At 32.4% G+C, this 17,437-nt stretch overlaps 1 protein-coding gene across 1 annotated transcript; it reads left to right on the plus strand.

Annotated features, from left to right (window-relative positions):
• The first annotated feature begins 13,329 nt into the window (after positions 1–13,329).
• On the plus strand, positions 13,330–15,278 carry LOC123213100 (chlorophyll a-b binding protein, chloroplastic). The gene is made up of 5 exons (XM_044632458.1): positions 13,330–13,472; positions 14,087–14,272; positions 14,369–14,406; positions 14,488–15,002; positions 15,099–15,278. The coding sequence occupies exons 1-5, from the start codon at positions 13,417–13,419 to the stop codon at positions 15,114–15,116; spliced, it is 813 nt and encodes a 270-aa protein (XP_044488393.1). The 5' UTR covers positions 13,330–13,416; the 3' UTR covers positions 15,117–15,278.
• The last annotated feature ends 2,159 nt before the right edge of the window (positions 15,279–17,437 follow it).

Genomic DNA, 17,437 nt, shown 5'->3' on the forward strand with positions numbered 1-17,437 from the left:
TACATACTCATTTTATGTAGGAGTTTTTTGGTCAAATTTTTAAATCTATAAAAAATGATTAGGGTGATTTTATAAATTTTTAAAGTTATACAATAAATTTAAAAAAAGAAAGGTAAGATTGGAATGACAGGTCCAAAACCTGAATTCAAAATTTTTTTATAGGTTTGGACTTTAACAAATCATACCCTATTAAGTAGACTCAATTGACAGTCCCGTTACATGTGACCTGTCTTGTTGGATACTTTGAATACTTGTGCATTACAAGATCAAGAATATGATCATGATCTTACTAGATGTGGACTCTTCCATGTATGATTTAATTTCTCTCTTAATGGGATATTACTAGGGTTTTGGAGGAAGTGACACGTGGTGGGAGATTGTCTGCTTCTGCTTCTGCTTCCTCCTGTCAGGTGACCATGGTAATCGGATTTGGAAGAAAAGGCAAAGAGGTATGTCAAGTGGTCTCTCAATACGATTCCTTCTCTCCTCTTGGGATAAAGAGAAAATGAATCTCTCTTTTCCTTTATCCTTTCTCTTTCTCCAGAAAAGGCCAGCCCACTTTTTTATTTTTTGTATTTATCTTATAAATTTTGTCATTTATATATAAATTTAAAAATATTATAAAGTTTCAATAGCATATTTCTGTAAATATTTTTCTTTATATGAAAATAAAATTCCTACCTAGATCATCAATTAGTGAGGAGTGCCCTACTACATAATAAAAAATCTTAAATACGATTTTATGTGGGAGACATTTAATATATTTTATGTCAATATAGTTACCAGTCAATATAGTTTACGTGAATACACGTAACCTAAAAATAGTAATATATTGTTATTAGGTAAGGTCTATATATGAGATGTGCCTAGCCGGCCAATTAAACCATTTCACGTTATTTTGAATCGAATTAAAATTTTAAATTAAAAAAATTATAAATCGAAACTAAAATAATATAGAATTAAGTTGAAAATTTTCTTAATTGATTTTAATTAGAATTTCATGGGCCATCATATTTTATTAATTTTTTTGTTCAATACTTTTTTAAACAGGTTTTGGTATTTAATTATTTTTTGTTCAATTTTTTGAACAGTAATTTAGTTTGATTAATCAATTTTTAAAATAAACAATCTAATAAGTAAATTGAAAAATCAATTTTGTTATATTTTAAAACTATTATTCAAACCAATTTTTTTAAAATTATTTATATTGATTTTAAATATTGATTCAAATTGATTATCTGATAATTTTGATCAACCCTAAATAAAACGGCGTTAGAACAACACGGACAAGGGAAATAGTTAGCTAGCTAGGAAGAAAAGTAAATAACATTTTCTTATGCGCACGCTATCTATATTATTAACCCCATTTAACCTTCACTCTTGAGTGTTAATTACTTATGCTTTTTCTAATGTAAATCAATGTAGGTTAGTTTGGGTCCGATTATTTCGTCCATTAACAGAGAAACCCTTGTGCTAAAATTTTAACGGAATCAGTTAACCGAGCTCTAGCTTTCAAGGGACCCACGTTAGTTGGAACGTTTAGAGACAAGTGAATTGTTCCCCCTAAATGGTGCACGGCTTCTTTCCGGTTGAAACACGTGGCAAAATCGTCGACTCTCCTTGGTTGTGTGTTGGCACATCTCTTCAACTGCCACGCAAAGCCACTGGACATGAGGTGTTGCAATGGTAACCTATTGCCTTCATAAAAGCTTAATTTAAATCCATGCATAGCTGCCGTAATTTCTCTCCAATCTTACTCATGCAGTTTGCTTATATACTCCTCTGCACTGTTCCCTTGCACGTTACTTGTATCATACTTAAAAAATTATACTTTGAAGATAGATTTTATGATTTTTTCAGAGCCTCTCCTCAGTTATAACATCTTCCCTTTGTGACCCGCTGTACAGAAAAATCTTAACGCTGGATTAAAAAGTTATGGGACTGGTTAACGTAGAATAATATCAATCTCATTCCTGATTCTCTACGTTGGGATTCGAAAGGATTTGACAGATCCTTCAGTTTAACAAAAGGTTGTTTAAATACTGACTTTACAGAGAATATGAAGGAGACAATGCAGAGGATGTTGCTTAACGTATTTGCCATTGATCAGGTCCTCTCTCTCTTCTCACTCATCTGGGAAATGGGCAGTGTGCTTACGCACGTGATGCTTTGCCACGGTTGAGTATGGACCAAGCCAATTTGTCACCTAATTAAATATAATTTACGTTAAAAATTTCAAAGCTTTTCGCCGTGATTGAAGTTCAACAATGGCGAAAAGAATCACAGATAATAAAAAAAAGCTGACCATTTGTACAACAGTCTTATTCTGGTCATAGTCCCCCACTGCAGCTTGGTCGGAGCACATGGAAATTTTTTATTTTATTTTACTTGAACGTAACAATCCAATTTAATCGGATTTGGACAGAAGATTTCACTGTTAGTACAAACAGTCCAATTTAACCCTGATCCGTTCGACTGCAGCATAAATTTCCATGCAGATCGTCGCTAATGTGAACCGTTGATGCAACTGTACATGATCTACTTGATGACTTTCACGTGACTGGCTGCTAAAAAGGTTCAATTGGCAGTGGTTTGACCACTCTTTTTGCCTTTTCCAGTCAAGTGTGGATTGGCCACGCCACCTCACACTCCTGTCTTGTGGTTCGTGGCTGTAAAAAATTTAAGAACAATCCTTTAATCACAAGCTTTACTTTTAATATAGTCAAGTTGGAACCCATCATGTCAAACTGTAGAAAACTGTTTAAAATCAAGAGTTTAATTTTAATATTGATGTAATACTAATAAAATTTCGAACAGAAACACCCTCATGAAAACTGCAGTTTCAGCAAATCAACAGAGGGCTTCTACAGTGTTTTCACTTCAGGCCATGCTTGGCCGTGCAAGCAAGCAGTAGTTTGCTTTTTGCTTCCCAGTCCAGGGACAAAAACTAGTCTGCCTTTACGTGCATGGTACGTGAACTTGATACTTCAACAAAAATAACGCAGTGATTACGTTATGGGGTATATATTGTTAAGTAGCAATCACTCTCTGCCTTGCCTGGGCTTCAGTGTGGCAATTTCAAGTATTATTTATTATCCTTCGTTTTTAAGAAATTTATTTGCAAGAGAAGTGGCAGTTATTGTTTTGTGTTGTCAAAGATATCAAAGAATAATTAATAAAATAAAAAATAAAAAATAAATCTTCCAAAAGAAGATGATCGGACAAAATTTGTAGGGAAGTGATAAGGTTTAAGATGTGGAGTGGGTGGAATACAAGTCTCTCCTCAGCTTCAGGCGTGGACATAAACTAATCCATCTCTCTGAATAAAATTAATCAAGTGGACTAAAAATAATACTTGGATTTTTATAAAGTCTTTTTTTTTTTGTGGCAGGTAAAGTAGGTCTTTATATCTCTTTACACGTTGGGGTGGATTCAAATTAGAACTCTCTATTCGTGTATGGTTGTCTTCAAGCACTCGTGTCGTGATGTGTTGGGTTAAGCCCCGCAATAAGTAGGAGGAAGGTGAGGATGATGTCAAATTGTCATGCCCTCATAAGCCTTGAAAAATCGAGAACCCTATCTTAACAGTAGATTATCATATAATCCATATAAAGGGCAGTTACTTCTTAATGGTAAAATGCTGACACTTATAGCTATGCTAGACTAAGTTTAAATTCAATAAAATGACATATTAGTTAAAATAATATCGTTTGGATCTATTCAATTTGGTTTCTTTCAAGTTTATAAGTTTGATAAATTAAACATCTCTCAAATTTATATTTAAGTTGGAATTTGACACTATAAAACTTTTTAAATTTAAAATCGTTTATGAGTGAACCAATTTATAACAATGAAATATCCACCCTTATTTATATGTTAATGATGAAAAGAAAAAATGCTTATAGATGAATCCTTCTTTTCAAGACAAATTCAATCGACACTTCTATAACAGAGAGAATTAGAGAAATTTTGACTGATTGATATTTTGATTATGTCCTCGCAAATCATACGAGGGATTTGTCAGAATACGCATGGTGGGCAACTAACTCCTAACTAAAGCCCAGGGTCGGATGATTTTATCTTAATTATTAACACAATAATTTATGAATCAATAATACCGAAAAGGACATGTCAATCTACTCACAACTTTGGTTTGTTGTTCATGTTTCTAAGTATGTATATTTTTTAGAATCCTATCAAATCCACTCGAATTTTGTTCATCATCTCAAACATTTAAAAAAATGATTATATTTTCGGAACTCAAGATCAAATCACTATTGGATTCCAAAAAACAAAATTTAAGATGAAAAGTTTTAGTTTAAATTCGACTCATCTCATATCTTATAATTTTATCAATGACAAAAAATGAATTTAAATCAAGTTAATTAAAATCGAATAAATAATTCAATTTGAATGAACTAATTTTGAGTTAGAAGTTTAGGTCAATGTTGACTTGTATCTAGTTTATCTTACTAATTACATCATTTACTTCTCAAATGATATTGTTTACTTCACTAATGAGTATCTGAATAATATTGTGTACAAATTCGAATGAACTTGGATTTGATCTAGGAGGCATTATGACTTTGTTTTAAGCTCGAACCCACCCTAGGCTTTCATCAAATTGCTACCCTACTTATGTTGCTAAATTGAAGTTTATCTTGCCGATAATTTCTCTTCTTTTTTTCCGATAAAGTTCACCCATTAAAATAAATCAAATTCGATCTTGAGTTAACTATTTAACATTTGAGTTTAACTTAAATTTGATACATATTTGAGTTTAATTACGTTTGAATCTACCATATTAATCAATAAAATATACAAATCATCCCTAGAAATTTCCTATATTCGTACTAACAAAATTTATTTTATGTTTATGGGTAGGGAGATCGAGTAGACGAAAAGATATGTGCATGATGATTCATTCAAGTAAAAGTTGACGACGGCAGGCAGCTCAAGGTAGCGTAGATTTGTGTCATTACGAATCCTAAATTTGCTTAACGGTAATTAAAAATTAATCGGGATTAGTGAGAATTTAGCGTAACGAACCATAAATGAGATTAAGGAGAGGGAACTAAGGATAGTTGCTTAACGTATTTGGCATCTGATTTGTTTTGTTTTTGGGACCCTTTGTTTTTCTCGTTTGGCGTGTGGAATCCCAGTGAGCGTGCACACGTGCTGGCCCAATGCTTGAGTGATTTTGAAGCCAACCTAACATTCTCTATTTCTTCCATTTTTATATTCAATTATTTACAAAGAACTGGTAAAGTGAAATGGCATTTTTCTTCCTTCTTCCACAATTAAAAAGAAGTAAAGAAAAAGTGTTTAATGATATATTTATTTTGATTACCTTTATAAAGGAGTCGTGTTTTGGCAAAGTCAAACAGACAACTCTATTTTGGGGCCTTTAGATGCTCATCTGCACTTATTTGTGTTTATCTTTTCACCCCAATATCATTTAAATATTTTCACTTCAATTAAATACAAATTTTATGTCGTTTTGAATCATGTATAACTTCCTTTTTACTATCTCCATATTCAAATCTAGTGGATGAAATTAAAAAAGAAAATAAACGAATTGTGAAATCAACCATACATTGCATTCTAGTAAATCTTAATACAACAGAAATAAAAAAAAAAAATTGTATATTGTTGATGTTGCTTTGATCCGTACATAATAAATAAATGTTTTTATAACCGAACCAAATATTGACTTGGAAGAAGAGGTTATTTAATCCAACTAATAGTCAAATCAGTTGATTGATGGTCAGAGCGATTAATTGTTTAAAAATAATATTAAAAATTATATAATTTATTATTAAATAGATAATTTGATTTATTTAATATTAAATTAAACTTAGTTTAATAGTATATATTCAAATATGATAAATAAGATTTTGATTCAAGTTTTCATAATGAATTAAAAAAAAAAATCAAAATTTTTATGTTGACTAAGTCAAACCTAGTTTTATACATTATTTAACCAGTTTGGTTAGAGGTTGATGGTTTAATCAGAGGAACCGACCGATCCGATCTGATTTTTAAAACCATGTAATAGATCACCTGAAACTATTAGTTGTTTTTCACTTTGAACTTCAATGACTTTACAGTTTTACCTTTAAAACTGTCTCGCAAGGGAGGGAGATAATGAGTTTAAATTAACCAAAAGTCCACATCTCTTGTTTAACATGAAATTTTTGTCCTCAACATAGCCTTCGATCGAGGGGATTGAGGAGATCACATGACATCATTCCCATAGACAACATCAAAGTTTATATTATCTCGATTCACCCATGATAGACTATTTAAAACAGCAAGATATTGCTCACTTAGACCTTTGCCAGTTTCACATTTTTGCCCTAAAAAACACCTTGCAAAGGAGAGGAAAAGAATTGCTGTATAATTGACCCAAAACCCCGATATAGAATCTTTGACATCAACATATATTAATGCAGTGTTGGTTTTTGTTTTGAGGGTTTTTGTTTTGTTAAAAAATGAGGGAGGAAGTTGATGAAGTTACTTAATATTGCCTGCCAATTTTGGGACACCCATAACGTGCATGTTAAGTGAAGTTAACCACAATGCAAGCTGTTATGGTTCGTCTTCCTCAAAATTAAAACTCTAATGTTTTGGTGTAACTTTTGAGCAACCTACATATAATAATCCATTCATCTCTATATTCTGAATCTTGAATGAATGCCAAGTAACGAGACAAACTCTCCTCAATTACTACTCCCTTCTAGTTTATGAAAGTTATCAATTCTTATTCATTTTTCACCACAAAATTGTAATTGTTATATCGAACCCATGTTTTGTCTTTTTAGAAGTGCATTTTTGTATAAATGAAATATCTCTTATTTGTTGCATAATAGTGATTTGAATATTGTAAAGGATTATCCAAATTCAAAAAATACATATTTGAATTAGATATGGATTTCCAAAGAGAATTTGGATGATAACAGAGAGATTACACTAATAAATGTGCAAGAGGTTCGTCTTTATGTTATGGATTACGTATATGACTCGAGAGTTAAATTTCTTATTACATTTAAGTAAATGCATACAACAATCAACATATAGAATAGGAGTAACCAATGGATAAGCGGGTATAATATGCATGTAGAAGAGGTGCGACTTTCTACAAATATGTGACCTTCTTTAAGAGTTAGGGTTTTCATATAAAAGTTGTATTAAAGTGTATATAAAGATATATAGAAAGAGTGCCACAAACAAATAAACACTGCGTTTCTTCTTCATCTTGTAATCTTCTTTATTCATAATTAATAAAATTTTTCTCTATTATTTGTCTATGATTTTTCCCATTGGATTTTCTATGGGGTTGTTCCCTTAAACTATTAAGCACTATAATTGATTTAATGTAGTCAAATTCTAACACTATAAAATTGACATTGACATAAACCATTTTAAATCACAATTGAATCCATTAATTAATCCTGTCGAAAATCACAGCTTTAAAATTAGAGCAAAATAAGAAAATTGTTAGAAATTTCATCATTATTAAAAATTGAAGAAGGTTTCCCTTGAAAATGGCCTTTGTCGCCTAAACCAACGTCATTTACAAAGAGGACAGCCTTTTTCTAACCTAAAACTTGGAAGAATGACAAAAATTAATAAAGCACAAAACTTAACCTCAAACATTTGTCACGTTGACACAATTATGCATGAATCTTGATGTAAAAACTACTTAAACGTCATCGTTGAGAGCTCTATTTTATCTAACTTGCCCTAGTGGTTTTCCAGTTGATATGGAATTTGAAAACTACTAATCAAAAGTTGCTTATTCATTAGCATAAAAAGGCGATGCCGATAATAATAATATCAATAGGGTTGACTATCGAATATGCATGCAGCATGATGGAGGTATCTGGCCGTCCAAAAGACTGACATCCCAATATTCCTCTAAAGAAAATGTGAAAGCGTTGGGATTAGGTGGTTCAAATTTGCAAGCAATACTTGCATCATACATTATAATAAAAACAAAATTCTGATGCTTGGTCGGCATCTAATCTTAATGAAAATTAACTAATGGACTATATATATAACTTCAAATTTTTTCGGAGACTATTTACTTCATTCTTGTAAGCTTTTGCTACATTTTTCTGTCATGGGATTGAGAGGTCAAAATATGGAGTAATGGGTGTATAAAGAGATTCCCATGCTTGAACCATTAGAAGTACTTTGAACAGCCTTTCGTTTTGGTCCAAAATTTTTCCTCGAAGGAAAGATGGGTATGTGGGTGACCACATGCTTGCCACCCATTAAAGTTGTTCAAGAAAGAAAGAAACCTGATGGAGTACAAATTGGTTCAGTAATATCTAAATCAATCTAGCTACATCTACCTTTGTTTGGATGCCAAGAAAAAGTAGAAAAAAGAAAGAAAATTATGAACCACATTTTTTTAAATAAAGGTTTATAAATTTGAAGTTTACAATAAACTAAGCCCCACTTAATATTAAAAGAGGAAAAAAAGAAAAAAGAGCTTTGTTGATGTGCTTATTTCAGCTCTTGGAAGCTTAAAAAATGACCTAGTAAGGATGTAGGTAAATTATATGATACTATCACTTTTTACGATGAATTAGTACAAATATATCTAATAAATATAATGATAGGTTTCGGTTGAATTTGAGTTAATTTCAAGTTTGAGGGTTTATCGATAATTTATTTCTTTGATATTATTACTTATTTTTTTGATATAATTATTTATTAATTCAAACAAACTTAAATTTAAACTGAATGACCTGAATTCGGTTAAGATGAATTCACTCCTACTGATAATATTAAAAGAAATTATACGCAGAAGAAGATAAACGGGAGAATTTGTTACTGTGATTAAACAAGTAATGCAAGGTTGAGTTTCGGTATAGTTTAGAAAAAAAAAAAAAAGAGTTAATGGTAGATATTGCTTAAGACCCCGTGACAAGCACATAATTCTAGTCTGATGGGCTTATTATCCTGTATCTAATCTGGCAATCGTCATGATTATAATTGAAAGCAAAAGATATCACGCCATAGTAATACAGATTAACATCTTAATCATGACGTACATTCCAAATTGCCCTTCCCTTTCCCCGTAGTTTACATTTTTGACTTCATCTTAAACTTCTGTCACCTCAGCATTAATATAAATTATTTCTTATATTTTTAATTAATAATATCAATTAGGTTATGAAAATGTCAACACTAATCATATATTAATTTCTGAATACTAAAAATTATATCTTCCGTCCAAACCATATAGAATTTCTGATCAAATAGTTTATCAGAAAATAAATTTAAGTGTACATATAAATATTTTGTTAATATATTTATATTAAAATGAGAGACCTTAATGATAAGTTAACATATTAGTTTCTTTGCGATTTATCTGTTTGATGTTTAAACTTTGCCCCGAAGTGGTGATCGGACTTGTCCAAATAGGGTTCTCCTACAAAAATAGTGACATTAAATTATTTTTGTCTTGTTCAATCAAATACAAACCGGCATACAGTTTGAATGCTCTTCTATGTAGTATTCGATGTCGTATTTCTTTTATATATCAATTTAATACTTAATCTTCTCATCTATATATATATATATATATATATATATATATATATATATATATATATATATATATATATATATATATATATATCACAATTTAGTGGATAGGGTTTACATATTTTTTAACTTATAATTAGATGGGGCAGTCGTCTGCTTATACTACAAGAAAGGGTGCTGATAGTTTCTCTAATTGTCCTTTTCAACGTAAAGATCCAGTTAATTGAATTTCCAAGTCATTGCAATTGTCTCTTTTTATGTTGTATTGATTTGAATTTGCAGTAATTCTTAGAAGTACAGCCATTAAAGGAACAGGAGGAAGGCATTATGGTAACATGTTGTAGCAGGAAAGTAAAATTAGAAGAAAGATGTGAAGTAATTATCGCCCATATCGACTTATATTAGACTACGAAAGGCTACGACTGACCCAGTAATGTTATTGAGTGTAATTATATATGAAGATGGTGATGTTTTATCAAGAAATTAAAGGAAGAACCAAATGCTGTAAATAATTGTTATATCTGTTGAACATGAAGCATTCTCAACTTGTGTGATGTTTAGGGCAAACGACCCTACAAAGTTAGGCTTAAAGTCTGAAACGTTAGGTGAGAATGATGTGTTTTGTGTAGGGCAATTTGGGTTTTTAAGGAACATTTGGGTTGTCTGTCCTTCCAAAGTGTAAATTACAATTCCAACAATCCCAATTTGAGGTGACCCTGATATGTACTCATCATTTGAAGATTTGCAAGTAATAGTATTATATATTTTGGATAGAAAGCCATAATTAATATCGATCATTTCCTATGTTTGTGAGAAACCTAACAGCATGTGGGAATATCATTAGTAGGGTTAGATTTAAGATAAGCCAAGTTTTAATATAGATTGGTTTGAGTTTCGCTCGAACAAATAATAAGTTATTTGAGTTCATTCGAATTATTTAAAATTATTATCAGATAATTATTAGTAGAATAAATAGTATTATTGGTATGATGAATAATATCATTAAGATAATTTGAGTTGAGTTATCAAACTAAAGCTCTATCTCAAATTTGACTCAAATAAATTCAAACCAATCTAATTCAGATTTAGCCGTAATAATGAGTGGTTCAAACATAAATTTATATCAAACAGCATAGTGGAATTTGGGTCCAAAAGAGATGGAGAATCCGACTCATAATCCTACTTTTTGAGGTTTGGCAAAGTTGTTACAGTCATTATAGCAACTAAATGTTGCAATATTTACTACATTCGGAAAGCAAAAGAAAAAGGAAAAAAAACTCAACTATCAGAGTGCTGCAATGGCAGTTGTTTGCTAGCTTTTGCATCCCCTCAAATGTCAATGATGGCAAGGACTGCGTCTTCGCTTATTGACTCCGCAACAAAGGAAAGAGATAGATCTATCAATGGCGATTTAATCGACCCCACTGCATGCTTTTTGTATCAGGTTATTAGGGAGACTGTTTTGCTGATGATGATATAATTAATTTTTCTTAACACATAATTACAGTCGTAATAGCTAGCACATGCATGCCTGCATGAAAAAGTAGAATAATAATATATAAGAATCCAAAGCTTAATTATAATTAATGAATTAAGTAAACCCAGATAAATATTTACTCCAACTTTGCTATAGATTGCCCAATCCTATCAAACCTGCTCTCACTTTGTTGTTAGACCTGAAACATTCACTAATTACATTAATTAATACACATAATTGCTAATTAACCACCATTTGCTTCCTTGAAATATCTGAACTTTCACTTGATGCAGTGGTTAACCATATTCACGTCAACACAATTACCCATTTTCATGACAGTGTTTCTGGTAACCCTAGCTATCAAACTTTATTTCTTGGTCGGTGATTCATTGTTTTTAGAATAAGAAATTAAATGTTATGAACTGATTATGCTTAAAAGACATCTTTGCAAGGTTGTAAAGGGTTATTACGAGACTAGGTCCTGTAACCGGCCAACCCTTTATAGTTATTTATAATTGACTATCTTATATTCCTATAGAAATATATAATTATACCTAGTGCATTACCCTAAAGTTATTAGGAAAACCCATCACGTAAATATATCTTGTTTTGTATGCATGATTTGATTTCCACTTTCTTTGGTTAGATTCATTTTCTAATATTGTGTTACTTGGAAACATGAATATCACAATACTATCATATGTTTATTTTGAGAAAATTAAATATTTGAATTAAGTTTGGAGAATGTTGGAGAAGGGGAAATTGGGATTTTTCAGTTTGAGGAATTGAGATGAGAATGTATTGATAGATTAAGACATAAGAGTTTGTGGAAGTGGGGCTCAAACTTTATCTGATTTTCAAAGTAATGCAATCGGAGTTTATGATTTTGGTTAAAGAAGGAAGATAAGAAACCAAGTAGTAGATTTTAGAAGATTGTGAGATTTTCACAATTAGAGGTAGATTCGAGATAAGTTTTATTTGAATTCATTATCAACTCAAATAAGATAAATTTGAATTAAAATTTTAGTTTGACAACTTAGTTCAAGTTCGATTTATTATTCTTTCTAATATCATTATTCACTTTAATAAGAATCTTGTTTACCTCTCTGACGATATTGATATTAATAAATTGTATATCTCGTCAATAATTTTCTAACAATATTGTATACTAGCTCAAATGAGCATGGGATCAAACTAGGTAGTCAAGCTTAAGCTGACCTTGGGTTGGCTCTAATCTATCCCTATTCACATCCTCTTACCAAACCATATAAGGGTCTAAGAAACCATTTTTAAACTTTGAAAGATATAGTTTGAATAAAACTATACGCAATACTTATTTGTGCAATAGCGATTACATACCACTATATGATCGAATAATATTTAAATTAAATTATCTAATCATATAATAATACATAAATTAATTCTCATTTTAAGTATACATACTTTTACTAGATATAGTTTAGACTTCCAATCTAAATCTATGCCATGTGGACAAGATTTGAAATTTTTTACTGCATGTGTTTGGAGCCCAGACTCAGTTTATGGGCCTAGACTTCATTCACTTTACTCGAGTCTATGTTGGCCCAGTTTCAGCCCAATGTTCTACTTGCCAGTTCAGCTTGGACAATTCCCCAAGGCCACGTCTCCTAAAAAAACATACAAAAAGAACTCATTGCACTCATTGCTAGCATTGTAATTTATAAGATAAGAAATAAAATAGAAGAGAAATGTTATATATGTAAATTGTTTGGAAATTTTGAGATTTAGTTTTTGGAATATTTTGTTTGGCACTCTCTAACTCCAACTAATAAATTTAGAGAGAATAGTTTAACAATCTATTATTAAAGCCTCTCACTTCAATACAAAATTATCAAGAAATTATAATATTTACATTTTGTTCTATTTACGAGAGTAGAAAAATGAACTATGAGTTTTTTAACTTAACGTTTAAGATTCTATATCTTAATCAGTTTTTATTCTAATTGCGGGGGGATTCCGGACCCCTCACCGGAGGTTCTTGATTGCTCAGACAATGCAGTAATGACGAGGAAAAGGTAATTTACCGTGAGGAGAAGGGAAGTGCTGGGTCCCTTTTCTGTAAAAATGTGATCACAGGAGCTAAAGATTTTTTTGCTACATAGGGACACGAACTCAGAATGAGAACCACCAACTGGACATATATCCAAGTAAGCAGAAGAGTAGGAGGTGGAGATGCATGATATCAGATTCTGCATTCCACGTGGCATTACAATAGCCAATCAGACATCCACTCTTCCATCCTTCAAGATAAGCCCCTGAATACATTAACACATGAATTTGTGTCTCTCACCTCCAAACTCAGCTCAAGTAAATTATTTGCAGTGCATAAATTTTGGGTTATGGCTTCTGTTTGTGCTTCTTCTGCCATTGCAGCTGTTGCCATCTCCTCTCCCAGGCAAGTTAATTCTCTTAACTAACGCCCATGTTAACCAACTTTGTTTACAACCATCAGCTTCTAGACAATCACATTTAATTTAGAATATTACATCAGTCAGAAACTTTGATCGTGGTACCAGATTGGATTTCTTAGAGAAATGTGAATGTAGGAGACAATGTAAACTATTTGCATGAGTGTGTCTCTGTGCGTGTGTGTGTGTGTTTATATATATATTTTTGCATAGCAGTGACTTGAATTCTATAATAGGTTATCTAAATTCAGGAAGTATGGATTTAAATGGTGAATATTCAAAAAAATAAAATTGTGGTGGTAAAGGAGGGTTTGGGCCTTGTCTGTGGGTTAGACGAGTAGAATAGAAATGGTACGACTTGTAGACTGGAACAACTTGTTGAAGTGCGGGTAAGATTTATTGTGGTCAAGTGAAGAACAAGTACATTCATAATTTGTACATAAAAGTAGTATCCTTAATGAAAATTTTCTCCATTGTCTGCTCTCGTGGTTTTTTTACATGGGTTTTTCATGTAAAAATTTGTGTTTTGGTATTGAGTACTTGTGTTATTTGCTGTTTGTTTTTTATTTGGGTTTCGTAATAATATATTTATTGCATGCAGTTCCCACAAGAATGGATGCATTGTGGGATCAACAAAGGCTTCTTTCCTTGGTGGGAAGAAACTGAAATTGAGAAAGTATGTAGCACCAGCTGGAACACGATCGGTTTCAGTGAGTGCAGCCGCAGCTGACCCTGACAGACCTCTCTGGTTCCCCGGCAGCACCCCTCCACCATGGCTTGATGGCAGGTTCACTACTGACTCCATTCTTTTCTCTCTATACCTTCTTACATATTCATATCCAAAGCTTCAAAGAAGTTTATTTGAATCCTGTTTTGCTTGCAGCCTCCCTGGAGACTTCGGTTTCGATCCTCTTGGTCTTGGTACAATATAAACCTGATATAAGCTCAATTGTATGTAAGAAACTAGAAAATATAATGTTTTCTCTGGTTTTTAATTGACAGGATCCGATCCTGAGACCCTGAGATGGAATGTGCAATCAGAGCTTGTACATTGCAGATGGGCCATGTTAGGAGCAGCCGGTATTTTCATTCCAGAATTCTTGACAAAAATTGGAATTTTAAACACTCCTTCATGGTGCACCGCTGGAGAATTGGAATACTTCACTGACACCACCACCCTCTTCATTGTTGAGCTGATTTTCATTGGGTGGGCGGAGGGCAGACGGTGGGCTGACATTCTGAAGCCAGGCTGTGTAAACACTGACCCAATTTTCCCCAACAACAAGCTCACTGGAACTGATGTTGGTTACCCAGGTGGGCTCTGGTTTGACCCTCTTGGATGGGGCAGTGGCTCTCCTGAGAAAATCAAGGAGCTGAGGACTAAAGAGATAAAAAATGGAAGGTTGGCTATGTTGGCTGTAATGGGTGCCTGGTTTCAACACATTTACACTGGCACAGGTCCAATTGACAACCTCTTTGCCCACCTTGCTGATCCTGGGCACGCCACCATTTTTGCCGTAAGTGCAGATTCGCCATGTACATCGGAAAAATTGATCTTTTTAAAATCCGTTTCTTATTCATACTGATGATTGTTGTGCTTGGATTGGTTTCAGGCCTTTACTCCCAAGTGAGATAATCAAGCTAGGAAGACGGCTGCCTTTTAATTTCCATGGTAACGTTAGAACTTGTGTTAATTGCCTTTGTGTTTATGTGTTCTAATGAATGGTCCTGTGATGTACAAATACCTCTGTGAACTTAGATACCATGAATATAAATTCAGGTGAAAACCTAAACTGTCTGTAGAAGCACCATTTCAACTTTATAGAGTCACCCACATTCTGTGAAAACCAAAACACAGTGACTAATTCGTTTAGCTTATGAAAAGACTAGTCTAAAGTGAAATCACTTAACCAACAATTGCAAAGGGAAAATTTAAGGGCTTCATATAATTGTCTACTTTTTTTGGGTGTTTTGATTACTGTTTCATTAGTATTTATTTAAATTTACCAAGACTGGGTTGATCAAAACTCCTCAAGTTCGGATTAAATAAACTGAGTTCAAGTCAATGATTGAATTTATTTTTATAAAATGAAATGAGTTTGAGTTAATCTAAACATTTAAGCTTAAATTAATTCAAATTAAATTAAAAATAAAATTATTTTCTAGTATAGTTTGAACTCAAGGTCATCAATATCTCAAAGTCAAACTAACTCTTGGATTAAACCGATTCAAACTGGGATTGAATCAAGCCAACTAACAAAGTTGAATTTCATTGAAATGAACATGAATAAAATTTGAAGTTGAACTTTAAGAGCCAACCTACCAAACAAGTAAGACAGGTCGGCATGCTCGTTGAATTGCGGCTGCTGTAAGTTTGAAAAAGGCAAGACTTTTGAGGTGGCTTTTGGGGTTTTAATTATTCAGAAATTTCGTAAGAAAGCTAGTTTTTGGCATAATGGTTGTTTCACCACTAAAACAACTTGGGTTTTGTTTATTGAAGCCGTACAAAAAAGAAACAGCTGACCTGAGCATTACAATTCGATTTAAGGCTACTTTCTTATAATCAATTAAAAGGGATGACAAGTTTCTGGTATCTCCAAACATGGACTACAGCTATAAAAACAGGAGTAAAAGAGGATGGATGATAAGTATATTTTATGGGCTAATTGCACACCAGCTAACATGCATTAACTACATGGATGGATTGCACCAACTACAAAAATTCCCCCAAACTCAACCATAAAACTGCTCATATTAATATATTTTAATACTTAAAATTACATTTTAATGTGCATTAATTATATTTAAATCATTTGAAGGAGGAGTAAATTCACCTAAACTTAAAAAATACTCGTTTTTGAGTTTAATTTAAATCCAATTTAAATTTGAAATAACTAAATTGACTTTGAATTTGACTTCACTCGATTCAATGCAGTGAGTCAATGATACCAACAAGTCCTAAAACTCAAACTAAATTATCAAACTAAAGTTTCAGTTCAAACATAGATTTAGTAGAATAAGTAAAAGAGTAATGTCGTTGGAAAAAGATAAAAAGGTGCTTTAATAGAATAAATAAAAGAGTCGTTGGACAAGAAAGGCTCTAGTGTAACTGGGCCAATGAGTCCTCAACTCGAAACACAAACCAAATTGAAGTTTAGTATGAGTTCGACTCATTTGAGCCGAACATGATTCCTACCCGAACCAACTTGAATCCACATTCAGAAGCGGTTTAATCTTTAAGACTTCTGTTTCCTTCACCACCGAAGCAAAAACAAAAACAACCATTCCATTATTCAGAATACGAACTCTAATAAGTTGAAGTTTCTAGGGATGGCAATGGGGAGGGGCGGGGAGGGGATATCAATCCCCGTCCCCGCCCCGTCCCCGTTGCGGGGATAAAAAATAATCCCCGTCCCCTCCCCGCGAAGGAAAATCCCCTCCCCATCCCCTCCTCGTCTCCGCGGGGAAAAATCCCCTCCCCGTCCCCGTGGGGAAAAATCCCCTCCTCATCCCCGCCCTGTCCCCGCGGGGAAAAATCCCCTCCCCATACCCATAAATATAAATTTTAATTCTTTTATATATTTCAATAAATAAAATAAATCATATTTTTTCAAAATATCACTTGCTACAAGAGCTATAAAATATTCTTTGTTATTTTAGTTTAAATATAAAGTTTTCATAAAATCTAACAATATGCAATAATCAATCTCTTCATTAGTAACTCTTCATGTATGTGATTTAGGGTAATTTTATAATAACATTAAATTTAACACTTTTCATTCACTTCAATTGATTTTATTAAGTTTATAATTTATTATTTTTTGTGTGTAAAACCTAGTGGATTGACTAACTAAATTTTGAAGTTGAAATAAAATTAATTTGGTGCATTTACATTTTATGATAATGAAATTCTAGGTTTTTTTTAATATATTAGATTAATAGTTTAGAAATT

The sequence above is a fragment of the Mangifera indica genome, chromosome 4 (assembly GCF_011075055.1).
Source record: "Mangifera indica cultivar Alphonso chromosome 4, CATAS_Mindica_2.1, whole genome shotgun sequence".
In the NCBI taxonomy this organism is placed as follows: domain Eukaryota; kingdom Viridiplantae; phylum Streptophyta; class Magnoliopsida; order Sapindales; family Anacardiaceae; genus Mangifera; species Mangifera indica.

What these genes read in the sequence shown, in the direction of transcription:
- LOC123213100 (XM_044632458.1), top strand. Translation starts at nt 13,417, where the DNA reads ATGGCTTCTGTTTGTGCTTCTTCTGCCATTGCAGCTGTTGCCATCTCC. An exon ending in GTTGCCATCTCCTCTCCCAG is followed by an intron (nt 13,473 to 14,086) that starts GCAAGTTAATTC and finishes TATTGCATGCAG; the next exon opens with TTCCCACAAGAATGGATGCA. An exon ending in CCACCATGGCTTGATGGCAG is followed by an intron (nt 14,273 to 14,368) that starts GTTCACTACTGA and finishes TTTTGCTTGCAG; the next exon opens with CCTCCCTGGAGACTTCGGTT.